The sequence below is a fragment of the Hesperophylax consimilis genome, chromosome 14, assembly GCF_061612785.1.
Source record: "Hesperophylax consimilis isolate HC1 chromosome 14, BYU_Hcon_1.0, whole genome shotgun sequence".
Lineage (NCBI taxonomy): Eukaryota > Metazoa > Arthropoda > Insecta > Trichoptera > Limnephilidae > Hesperophylax > Hesperophylax consimilis.
The window spans coordinates 29,493,912-29,507,338 of record NC_142849.1 but is presented as its reverse complement, the minus strand read 5'-3'; the positions used below and the strand labels follow the sequence as shown (position 1 = coordinate 29,507,338).

Sequence of the window (13,427 nt, the reverse complement as noted above, 5' to 3'; positions counted from 1 at the left end):
TGTCGGTTTTACTCCATATTTACAACTAATTGCCAATGAGAAAAATCATTTTTTTTTGCGTAACGTAAATAAATATAACACACGAACAACTCATTAACTTCAATTCAAATTCAAGAGAAAATTTTATGTACACTTTCTAATTATTATTTAATACTACTGTTTATGGTTTTAACCTCCTAAGGTATAATTTATGGCATTTATTTTATTTGGATGCGTAAATTATTGCTAATAGGACGTTGACGTTACGACCTTTGGCAGTTTATAGTGATTGTAGAAACAAATAAAAGTTGTAGTAAATTTATTGCACATCAAGTTACTATTTGCATCTCGAGACTTCACCGTTTTAAGGTAGTTTTTTGGTTAAAAAAAGTTGAATTGTTCGAATGGGAATGGGCTGTTGAACTCAAGAACGAATCGTAGAAGCGACCCGTTCTCATATGACAAATGTCAACCGTGTACAAATGTTGGGCGCGCGTTTGGCGTGTATCCCGACTACGCACCGGTGCGGAAGGGATCAATGACGCTAGATCCTCAGAGCATCTTCCATTGTAATACCGATAGAATAAGGACAGCATACCTACCCGACGCCTGTGCTCTAAAGATTGCAGTCCGTTTGTTAAGATTGGGGAATCTATCAAACGGACCGCCCGTTTTTGCACAGAGTCAAGGGTTTTTTTCAGGTATTTAGGGGCTCCGGACCAGAGATGGCTGCCAAATTCGACAGTAGGGCGCACTTGTGATTTGTACAGGGTCAGCAGTTGTGTACTATTAAAGTATCTGCGGGCCCTGTACAGTACGCCCAGCTTATGAGAGGCCAGCTTTACTCTGGCTTCGATGGAACCCCCATACCTGAGCTGGTCACTTATAGTTACACCAAGCATATCAATGGAAGGCCTGTTCGGAAGATTGCTTCCGTTGAAGGAGACTAGATTATCATTTAGATCCCTTTTAGACGTAATCAGACAGGATTGGGTCTTTGAAACATTAAATTCGACGAGATTATTTTTACCCCAGGAGGAAATACTCTCGAGATAACCGTCCATTCTCTGCTTCAAAGCCCTCCGAGCCGTTGGAGTTTGTGTGCCCTTTGGGGGCTTGTCAAACAAAAAGCTATCATGAACCGTACTGTCATCCGCGTAACAATGAATCGGTGCACATGTCAAAAGGTCATTGATGTGCAACAAAAACAAAGTCGGAGACAGAACCGATCCCTGTGGGACGCCAGCATTTATAGAGTGTGAGGATGAGGTGAAACCGTCAGCAACCGCCTGAATCGACCTATCCCTTAAAAAGTCAGCAATCCACGTACACAGGGATGCGGGAAGTCCGTAAGAAGGCAATTTGTTGACAAGTCCTCGGTGCCAGACGCGGTCAAAGGCCTTGGATATGTCTAGTGCGACCGTTTGGGTCTCACCGTGACGTTCCAGGCTATCATGTAGAATCACCTCCCGAAGTTAGCGCACTTTACCCCCGGACACCCTGTATAATATGTATACCTATGTGTACGCCCTTGAGGTGATGTTGCACGATCCGGCGTTAAACAAATCATCCAAATATTATTATTATTATTATTTCTCGAGGATGGCTACTTATATTCAAATAAATGGGTTTTTTTCTCTTTAATGTAATAAAAAAAACAACATATGGTTCAATATTTATTTGAAATTATGATTTTTCAGAATTCCGTAATTATATCTTGCTACATTATAACACGAGTAGGTACTTGAAATTGTTGATGCCGATGGCTAATTTTTAAAGCATTTTTATTTATTTTATAAAATACAGTATAATTATTTAAATGTACATAGTAAGAACACATTTTAAATAAAAATAAATTTGTTTACTTTTACAAAAGTCTAAAATTCGTGTGTAAAGGGAAAAAACATACACATGAAAATAGAAGAAAAGAATTCATAAAAACATATAAATTTAAGATATTTTTGTGTTTTTATATGATAATACATAAAATAATATTGTGAGATGTCATCGTCATTCTAAGTCGTTAAATTATTTAAGGTAGTGAAGTTTATTTTTAAATTTATAATAGTCCGGTTCTAACCTCATCGTTAGTTGATTAAACCAAACCACTCCAGTGTGCGTGTAATAGTGTTGTGCAAAACTGCAAATATCGGTATGTACTTGACAACCGATTTTACTCAAGTGGGGTGAATGATTTTCTTTTGATCAAGTCAGAGCCTCTTTCTGATCATGGAAAAGTTGTAATTATAAGGCTCTATATAGATCAATAATGTGTGTTCCATCGCACCTGCGCCAAGAATTGACAGCAAATATTAGCCAGTTCGAACGGCACAATCGCAAACAGAATAATGAGCAAACTAACACCAACAGAAACACCTGCAGAAATATTCTGCTCCTGTTCGTCAAATAAATGCTGCGGAATCCGAGAAAGCAAATATTTGAAGAATTAAGTAAAACACAAATACGTGATAAAACTTTTTTAGAAGACACCAAATTTCATATTTTTAACCTAGATGTTGTAGCTTTAAAACTGGATAATAAATGACAACATAATATAAGCTATTCACTTCACAGTGAAGATGCCTACCGCATTAAAAATAGATACCAGAAACATGGGAGATGAACCATAACCGTTGTTAGTTCGAACCGCAAGCACAGAAGTGTCGCCAACTTCGTTCACTGCAAACACATCGACACCCTGCTTATTTAAACACATCTATTTGATTTATAGTGATTCGTTTTTATGGTATTATGCCGTGCTGCACTACCTCCTTCTTTAACCAACGTTTCGATCAGCATTGCAGTGTAGCGCAATACGGCATAATACCCCAAAAACAAACCACTATAATACTTTTGGCCGTGAAAATCTCAAATAACATCTATTTGATGTTTTTGGTAACGAATGAAGGCAAATCTTTAAAGCTGAAATTAACCCACTTCCCGACATCCGATCGATCTGAAAATCTGCAGATAGACTCGATGTTGTTGACAACGCAATTTGGTGGCATTCACGTAGACACACATGAAATCAGATGACATTACAGCAGTTCGTTAAACGTCGGTCTACCCGATCGGCATTTGGAGAGGTTGGTAGAGATTTATAAAATACGTACAGTAAAAAAATAAAATGAAGTAATAAAATAATAAACGCGGTAATATTATAAGGTACGATTGAGTTGTGTTGTTATCGAGTGTAATTATATAGACATATGTTTGTAGGTTAGGTTAGTTTTATAATTATAATATATTAAATTTGTGCGATATCGTCTTTCTTGTTCTTTAATCCAAATTGTATTAGCATTGGTGATGAAGCATTTAGTGCGATGTGCACATGTGTGGGAATATACAAATAGGGGTAAACTACAAATATTAAGCCAATGTTGATTGAATAGCAATAAATAATCAGTTGTTTTCACGTAGCATGTTTTAGAGGCGTGAAATAAACATGGTAATTGTTTTATTGGCCTCAAATTACTCTCCGCACGTCAGAGTGAGTACACAATGGGGAAATCTTTGAGTTATTGCCTTGTTTTGATGTTTTATATTGAGTATTGGGAAAATTTCTCTGTGTACACTTGAAATACCATTTTCAGTAATGTACCTCATTTCTAGGAAATTTCAGGTTAGCTTATTTTGTTGTTTATCACATTCATTTATAACGTTGGCTTAAAAGAAATAGCAGAATGAATGTATGTATTTTCGTATGAGATTTTAATGCTGCCAGTACACGATGGGCTAACGAATTTTGGTCAATGCGCTGGTCCAACGTGCACAGGACCACTAATGTTAGTCGTTTCACGCGTTGGCCGCAAACGTTTGTTACCTGATTATTTTCGATTTTTCGTGCATACATCAAAAGATTCACAGCGTTCACCCTAGTAAAGAATCACAGATAACTACAATCATAATGTTTACCTTTATCATAATCTAAGATTCCCGTTTCAGTGCTTTTTCAGTGTTCAGGGCGCCTTTTACTGATACCAGATTTTTTTAAACGTAAATTCCACACAAGAGTCCCAACTGTTCTAGAGCTAGTGACACCATGGCATCTTCAATTGGGGTATGAAGTGAGGCTGGAGGTAGTGGGGCGGGGTATGAGATGTAGAAGAGGAAGGTGGGAAAGTATCTAGCTATTCAAATCTGGTCACCAAACACGAATAAAGCCATTTCAAGCTACGTTTCAAATCTAAATGGTGGTCTCACACTAGGGCGATACTGAGAGTATTTTCCACTCTGGAAAGTGCCGCAAATAAACTATATATTAGTTTTAATGAATAAACTGTGAAACATGACCGGTCAGTGGCTGAATTGGTATCGCGTTTAAGTCCAGGCATAGTGTGTTCAATTACACGACTGACTAAGTCCTAAATCACAACAAAAGCAACATTTTGGGTAGTTGGAGATTTTCAAATATTGTCAGGATATTCGTAACCCGGGAATGTTTGTCTTTCTTTAAAAAATACAAATTAATCAAATAAAATTTACCTATGCACACCAGGATTTGAACTACAGATTGCTAATCAACCGGTCAGGTTTAAAGTGCGATATAAGTTTAACATCTAGGTATGTATAAGCTGTCCTAGTGAGATGTTCACAAAAATAAAGAAAAAATACGTATCAACACTTATATTCACCCTCTTTTAATTCGCTCTCCGCAGAGTCAAACTCTTTTGTATTTTGTGTATATTTAAGAGAAATCGCTGTTGACCGTTTCCACTCGTATATTTCCGTTCTCAGTAACCAAGACTAGCTCGACCCACTAATCGCAAGACAGATGTGAGAAGACAATACGAAGAGGAATAGACTAGCCAAAAATGTGTACATTCTTAATATGTCTTATAACACCGCTATTAAAGGTAATAGGCATAAAAATCGCTTGGCAAACGGAGTCTAGAAACGGTCGGATCGCAAAAAAGTTTTTTTATCTTAGATTTTATCTTAATCTTAGCCATTGTATATGTATACAATGTAGCGCCGTCTTGTTGAAAGTAAACGTTGTCCAGATCAATACCATCCAATTCCGGCCATAAAAAATCATTAATCATCTCTCGATAGCGCAATCCATTCACCGTAACTGTTGCTCCAGCCTCATTTTCGAAAAGGTAAAGTCCAATGACTCCGCCGGACCATAAACCGCACCAAACAGTCACACGTTGAGGATAAAGGTTTTTAAACAATAACTCTTGGGTTTTCCGAGCCCCAGATGCGACAATTTTACTTGTTGACGAAGCCACCGAGGTTGAAATGGGCCTCATCACTCAAGATGATTCGCATTTGATTCACCCAAGTGAATTTTAATAATTTCAATGCGTTGTTGAAGCGTGTATCGTTTCATTTTTATTAATGGCGTAGTTTCCACTTGCCAAATGTCAAAAAATGACAGCTTCAAAAGTAACATCTACCGAAATAGCGGGCTATTCAAAATAACACCTCTTATTGGAAAACCCTGTGTATACGTAAGAACATAAACTTATTTATTGTTTAAAAAATTAATAAAAATAAATATAAGTTTTAGATTCCTACCTGAGTGAAATGCTGCGCCACTCTGGTCGCGTCCTCTTGCGCCGCCTTGCGCGCGCGACGTCGTTCCGCGCCTAGCGCGCCGAGACGCTCTAGTGCGCGGGTCTCGAGTGCCTCGGCGCCGCGACGCAGACGTCGTGCGCGCGACTCCCACTCGGCGCAAAGCTGGCGCCAGGCTCCCAGCACGACGCTTTCTGGAAGGGTTAAACATATTATTAGATTACGATTTTATACGGAGAAAAAGAGTATTGAAAATTTATTAAAAATATCATATCAAACTATTTGTAATCGGGCTAAAATGGAGATTACAGGCCGTTTCCTGATAAACTTTTCATAAATTCCTAACATATAGGAACACGTGTTCATGCGCTTTCATTTGCCTTGATAATAATGATTTTTATGTACACGTGTTTCGACATCATGATAATACATTCGTATATTTTTTAAAGTTTATTAGGAAACCTATCAATTCATTCGTCAAGGGCCTGCAATCCCGTTTTTAACCGGATTACTTGACATTTAATATGGGCACAATATTAATTATAGATACAAACTTTTTATCTATAATTAATTCATTATCAAAACAAAAACAAGAGATTTTTTTATGAATTTTTCTAAAGCTAAAAAGACAGATTAGAAAATGTCAAGCGAAAGAAAAAATAACTTTCTGGAAAATATTGGCCCGAAAAATATTAATGTCATTAAATATGCCAAAATCGGGACAAAAAATCGTAACCGTAGTAATAAAATATTTAAACCATTGCTCAAATATTAAATAATATAGGTAGTAAAATGTCAAAAACAAAAGTTTTTCATTAAAAAGGAAAAGTTACGACACGCCCCTGGTATTTTCAGTTGCTAATACTGTTATCAATGTTTATAACGTTCAATATTTTATAAATTAGTTGAATATTAATTATTCTTTCTAGGTCTATTTAATTAAACTCAGCTGAAATGTAACGCAAACATAACAATTTATTTTTTAAATAATAGGGGTAATCATTATTTTACAGGTATTTTTTTACAATGGCTCCTTTTGGGGATCGGCATAGATGCGCCTATGCGTTAATTGTTCACACATTCTTAATAATTTAATATTTCAGCTAATAATAATTACTAATAACCCCACTGGGGCCACTGACAAATTACAGACGTTGCGTGAATGTGGGTTTTATTATTGTCAATATTGTCATCGTGTATTCGGTTTATGCATAGCGGTAAAATCCACGAATGTACCTGTGTTCATATTTTCACGATATTTTGCAATGAGGTTAGATGATTTGGAGAAATAAATCTATTTAGAAAACGGTGAAGTATTAAAGTGTGTGCATCAAAGATATTAGAAGAACGAGATGTGCTATGAGCAGTTCATACTGTGTGGAATTGTTTTGCCCAGTGTCGCCGGTTTTGTTCACCAATACTACTGCACACCTTCGCTTACGCTAAGGTATACGCACTAATACAGAGAAGAGATTTCTGTGCGTACACGTCCCGATAGTATTCAAAGTAGCCTAATTAGGTAGTACTCCGCCTACGGTCCAGCGGCCAACATAGCGTATCTCGTTCTTCTAATATCTTTGGTGTGCATGGTATAAAAATAATGGCTTGTTGACCACAATGCACAATTTTGGGAATATTTTTCTACCGAAAACAAACCAGAATCGTCCAAACTACACACGTATTGTTGTTTCGTCTAGCGACGAGTCATTCATGAACGAGCCGCACAATTTAACTAGCACTTTTTGATGAGCCTATTCGTACGACTCCCGGTAAACCGTACCACGGTTCAATTGAACGGATACTTTTTGTTTAGCAGGAGATATTTTAGAAAAATAGTGCCATTAAAATTATTTTTTTTACATACTCTTTCATACAAATGAAAAATCTCTGTTAAATTATATGAATATGCTGAAATTGTCAGAGAGAAGAATTTTCACTGACTAGGTTTTTCTATCTAAAATTCTAAATGATTTAGTTGATTGTCCGGTATTGCTAGAATTAAGTTTCCGGATTCCACAACGTTATACTAGAAGTCAGGATTTATTTCAGTGCAGAAATTCTGGGACTAACTACCATGTGTATTCCTCGTTTCCCAGAATACTAATATAAAGGGAAAAAAAATTACCAAGTCAGTGGACATCTTAAATTTATCTTTAAACAAATATAAAATGTTGCTAATAAATAATGTATATTTCTTAATATTCATATGTAAAAGCCCCGAAAAAGGGCGTTAATTAATAAATAAATACTCATAATTCATACGTGAATGGCGTCTGACAGTCCGACATCTGGACGTGGACATATGTTTTTACACCCTCTATTACATAACATCTTATTTTCCTCGTGGTACGAGCGGCGTACCGGTACAAAGAGTCGTATCATTCATACGCTTACGCTGGGAGCCGTATCGGGGGAGCACAGTAATCTCATTGCTTACACGCTCTGAGCTGATAATTGAGCCGTACGAAAATATTGAGCTGGTACCGTGGCTCCCGCTCTTAATAAAATGAGTCATGCCCATCACTAGTTTCGTCGACTTTATTAGAGATCATAAAAAATTTAAGAGAGAACTTTGTTAGAGATCTTAAAAAATCATTTTACGTATTGTCATAAAATACTGCGAGCAGAAGACATCTTAGCCTAAATACTACGATGGTATTTTTTTACATATCTTTTCACAAGCCTATAAAAAAACTTGGAAGGCTTACAAAAATACTTTGAGCCGTCAACTTTCTATTATGAACAGCTTTCCAGTGTAAATTATATTTAAAAATTTGGCAAACGTTGTTATTTATACTCTGATCGGCAATATTTGAAAAAAAAAATTGGCCACATTCATAAAATAAAACGTTATTTTGGCGTAGTTTTTTTAAAATTGATGAGTGATGAATCAATGTCAATCAGACGTGGCAAGATACTTATAGAACACGCATTTTTTTTTCAACATGTTACAATATTACACATTAGAAATAATACAAGAAAAGAGAAAAGCCCCAATAAACTACTTTCTTGTCTTAGTTCGTCAATGGGTTCTTTTCACGGTGAAAAGAAAAAAACTTATTTTACAGAGATAACCAAATTATTTTTTTTTAAATATCAACCAAGTGGAAGTCAACAGCGATAGTATATAAAACAATAAAAAAACTGTGTATACATGCATACGATGTATAGCCTAAAGAGATATGCAACATAATCAAAGATATTAGAAACATAATATACAAATGTAATATTAAGCGTGGGTCCCAAAATTGACCCATGAGGGACACCAGCAGACAATTTTTTCTCCCAGTCATTTTTCAAATATAGTATATATATATATAGCTGATAGCGATAGTGTATCGATTATATTAACTGAAGTGTTTCGTTCCTGTGAATATTTACTTCTATAATAAATGATAAACTTCTCACTCGCAGAATCAACGCTATTATATATATGCAGTTATAAATTGTTTGTATTTAGATATGATAGTCTAATACAAACTATTTCTTTCAGCGAGCCTTTAGCAATAACATAATATTTGGTTTTACATTTTTTTTTAAATTTCGACAGATAACATATTGCAATTAGGTATTATGTAATCCAGAGTTCTTTCCCAATATTTGTTTAAATGCTTAATTTTATTTTTTGTTCTTTAAAGTATTATCCCGTTAAACTATAATTAAGTAGTTTGACAACTGGATGTACGTGTTCAATTACAAAGTAAATATGTGTACATAATATTATCAATTTACATTATACTATTTATACAATATTCCGATTATTATTGTTGGCAAACATAATCTAAAATAACACTAAGGACGGGTTGTTTCGGAGAATTTGAACAATTCTTCAAAATTTCAAAGTTAATTTTCAAGTTCTGCGAAAGATTTTTTCAAGTTCTGTTATTATTTAAGTTCTATCAAGCAGCTAGCCTATAATGATAGAATAACAGAACTTGAATGGCACTTTCCACAGAACCCGAAAATGAACGTTGAAATTTGAAGAGTTGTTCAAATTCTCCGAAACAACCCGTCCTAAATCTACATGCTAATGAATAACAACTATTGATTGATAGTGAAGACTATTATTAAGTATTTCTTCATATGAAGCGGTTACTTTGTGATGTGACATTATAATTTAAAATTAAACAATAACTTTGTTAACATCTCTTATAGGTAAATACTTAATGCCGACCGGGTTTCGCTACAGGAGTATTATACTGCCCTGATGAAGCTACGGTTGTAGCGAAACCCGGTCGGCATTAAGTATTTACCTATAAGTGATGTTTACAAAGTTATTGTTTAATTTTAAATTATTATAAAGTAATTCTACTTATGAGCCACGTTTTCAGTATATATCTGAATCTATTCGGGAATTTACAATTTTTGATGTTATTTTGCAACACATTTTGGCAGGTTATATTCTAGGGTTTAATATGTGAAAAAACTTTTTTCATTAATTATACAAATATAATATTAAGCGTGGGTCTTAAAATTGACCCCTGAGGGACACCAGGACACAATTTTTGTTGTTTGTTTTTGGGGTGTTATGCCGTGTTGCGCTAACTCCTTCTTTAGCCGACGTTTCGGACAGCGTTGCAGTGTCCATCATCAGGGTAGAACTGGACACTGCAACGCTGTCCGAAACGTCGGCTAAAGAAGGAGTTAGCGCAAAACGGCATAACACCCCAAAAACAAACAACAAAAATGCTTTTGGCCGTGAGAATCTAAAAACTTACCAGGACACAATTTTTTCTCTCAGTCATTTTTCTAATATTTTTACACATATATGGCTATTAAATAAATAACTTTTAAACAAATTTAATAGGTTTCCTCTGATTCCAATTGCTACTAAAATTATCAATAATTTTTGAGGATCATTGATTATTTATATAATAAGATTAATTTGGGTACGATTAGTTCTTCATTTGACGTAAAACTAGTATTGTAAATCTGATTCAGTCTATTTATGTATATAGTAGATTCATACGTTGAATATAATTTTATACCGCAGAATTGCGCTTGCTGAGAGAATTTTGAGATTCTGATAAAAGTACAAAATATTATACCTTTGTTCGTATACACTTGTATTAGCTAACTAACTGCACCCCGCCACGCATTGCTGTGGCTCAGTCTTTCTGTGCAGAAACAATAGCGCGTGTTGCTTTTTCATCCAACAGATGGCCCTTCTTTGCAAAAAAAGTATACTTTTACCTGTCACAGGTGACGAAAAAGCATGTTTTTACCTGTCACAGGTGACACCTATATAATATAGGTATATAAATGAAATAATCGAATGCAACGTTGGCGTTGTGCCAAAATTTCAAAGCAATCAGAACTTTCGGAGATTTAAGACTTTTAACAAATGAACATTTACATTTTTATTTATTAGCTAATAATTTGACTAGTGATTTTTGAACTGATTAAACATGATTGATATTTGTTTTACAAGAAAAATCCAAAGATTTAATTCCATACCTTATAATAGATTCCGCTAATGATAAATAAATCATTAGAAGTGTGCATATTGAAACATAAAATTTTAATTATATAATCCACTGAATTCATTCACTGATTGATCTCAGTCATTCGCAGATATAAATTATTTGTAAATTATTTGCATTGCCTTATTATTGAATCATCGCTATCGTTACTAAATTACATGCCTAGTTCTAAATAACTATTTTCCTTGGATTACTTTTCGTCTTGTGATCTTGATTAAATTTGGTCAAATATTACAAAATTACTGATACGAAGATAAAAATATTCTTACGTCATTTACCACGCGATAGTTGCACCTTGCTACAAAATACCGGGTACTACAGATAACCGAGGTTTCAAAATATTCGCACATTTCAGAACACCTTCGTAACCTTCACTGGATCAAGTGCCCTGAAAGAATCCAGTACAAATTGTGCTGGATGGTGTTTAAATCCGTCAATGAAATGGCCACACCCCACATCTCTGAACTATGAACTATATACTAACCGGAAAACACTGGTCTGAGGCAGTCATCAGCAATATCAGCAGCTGTAGGCAGACCAATGGAACCTAAGCGCAAGCCAAATACTATGTTTGGTGATCGCGCTTTCGGAGTATTTGGGCCGAGGGCTTGGAATAAACTCCCTTCTGAACAATTAATTAATCCATAACAAGTCCAACAGAATTCAGGTCTAAACTAAAAACTTACCTTTTTAAGCTGTCATACCCGTAAATTAAATATACCATTCGTGAGAGAAGGTCCAGTTATATCCAATTTTCCAATTATGTCCTAAATCCTGTATCTAAATTTCGCTAATAGACAACTAGTTAATCTTAATTAAGTGTTAATCTCAATTGACCTACCAGGTAAGTATTGTACTGTATATTTTCTCCATAAATAGTTAAGTAATAACATAGATCACTGTAGAAATGTATTATAAGTTTGTACAGCGCCCTTGAGGTGATTTTGCACAAAAATGGCGCTATACAAATAATCGAAAGAATTAAAAACGGCCTGGCCAGGCGGAATCGATCATTGCGGAAGACAATTCAGAGAATGTTCCCAATGTGAAATCACTTTCAATAATTTTACCCGATGGAAACCGAAATACTGCCATTACGTATTTCTTGTTCACCTTCAAACTATGATTATTATTATGAATACTGATTGTCTCGTTCTATTAAAGTCGTCATCTCTATCGTTGCGGAGATACTCGGCGATATTATTTCAAAATATTCAAAACTGGAGGGCAAATATTTCTAAATAATCACGTTGAGATCATTGGGAATCGTCATTTTCTTATTTTTAGTCTTGAACTCAACACAGGTTCATTCGAGAATGTCAAACAGTTTGAGAACATTTTCATATATTTTGTTTTGCAAAATTTAATTGCTAAATGAACAGGGGAACGGTTGCGCGACCTATTTCATATAGAAACTTAAATTTGGCTTTTAGGCCAAAATACCTAAAGAAACTAAATAATATTTTTTTATCAAAGGGTGCTGCAAACATCAATGCTAAATATGTGCTACTTTATTAATTTGTGTTTTAAATATGGGCAATTAACAAAATAGATTTTTCACGATTTTAGAGTCAAGTTTGGAAATTATTTGTGACTTAATGATAATTATTAAAAAATAATCTCGCCTTTTTTACTATGCAAATATACTGAAATATAAAATAAAAATATGAATTATTAAAAAAACTCTTTTTATGGGTTTAAATTTAATTTTCAAACGACACACTTTGGTTGGCAAACAAATTTTAAATTTCGATAAAAAAACGCCCCTTTAACGATGTTTTATTTTTTAATTTATGTATTAAGCCAGAGATGGGCAAACTTTTTAAGGAAAGGGCCAGATAAAATAAAAAATTATCTAGGCGGGCTGGAAAAAAAATTTAATAAGATAATTTTTTATAAGTGATATAAGTACTTTATTTTTTAATTTTTACATCATGCATAATATTGAGTACATTATATGCTAAAATGGTAAAAAATTAAGAAAAATCGATTATTTTTTAGAAGAGTATGAAGGCGTATGTGACAGATGAAACTGTGGCTGAGCTTCTAAAAGTTTATCATAATCTGGTAAAAACTGGGATGAGCTGATTCGCAGTAGTGAAGCTAAATGGTGGTCAGTCAATCGGTTTCTAACACTGTTTTTGCGAAGCTTCATAGTAGAAAACACCTGTTCACAGATGTAGGAAGATGCAAACATCGCAATTATCTTCTGAGCGTGAGATTTCAGGTTTGGGAAACTTGATTTTGACAGGGCCTTGTAGAACTCAATTTTGGAAACGTTGAAAAACAGTTGCTTCAATTCAGTGTTACATTGCAACTCAATCAATTCGAGCTGCAACTCTGGTTTGACTGATTCACAATCCATATTAAATGGCATGCTAAAAATACATTAACATTTTGTTCAATTGGTAAATTGTGGTAGGGTTATTCAAAACAATGTCGCGG

The 13,427-nt window shown here is 34.7% G+C and overlaps 1 protein-coding gene across 3 annotated transcripts in view; it reads right to left on the bottom strand.

The window, feature by feature from the left end:
- FER (tyrosine-protein kinase Fer) overlaps window positions 1-13,427 on the bottom strand; it is a 230,696-nt gene that overhangs the window by 207,051 nt on the left and 10,218 nt on the right. For all 3 annotated transcript variants that reach the window (XM_089639727.1, XM_089639728.1, XM_089639729.1), the window contains exon 2: window positions 5,503-5,693. In XM_089639727.1, the coding sequence (XP_089495853.1) occupies window positions 5,503-5,693 (191 nt within the window). The remainder of the gene's footprint in view (window positions 1-5,502; window positions 5,694-13,427) is intronic.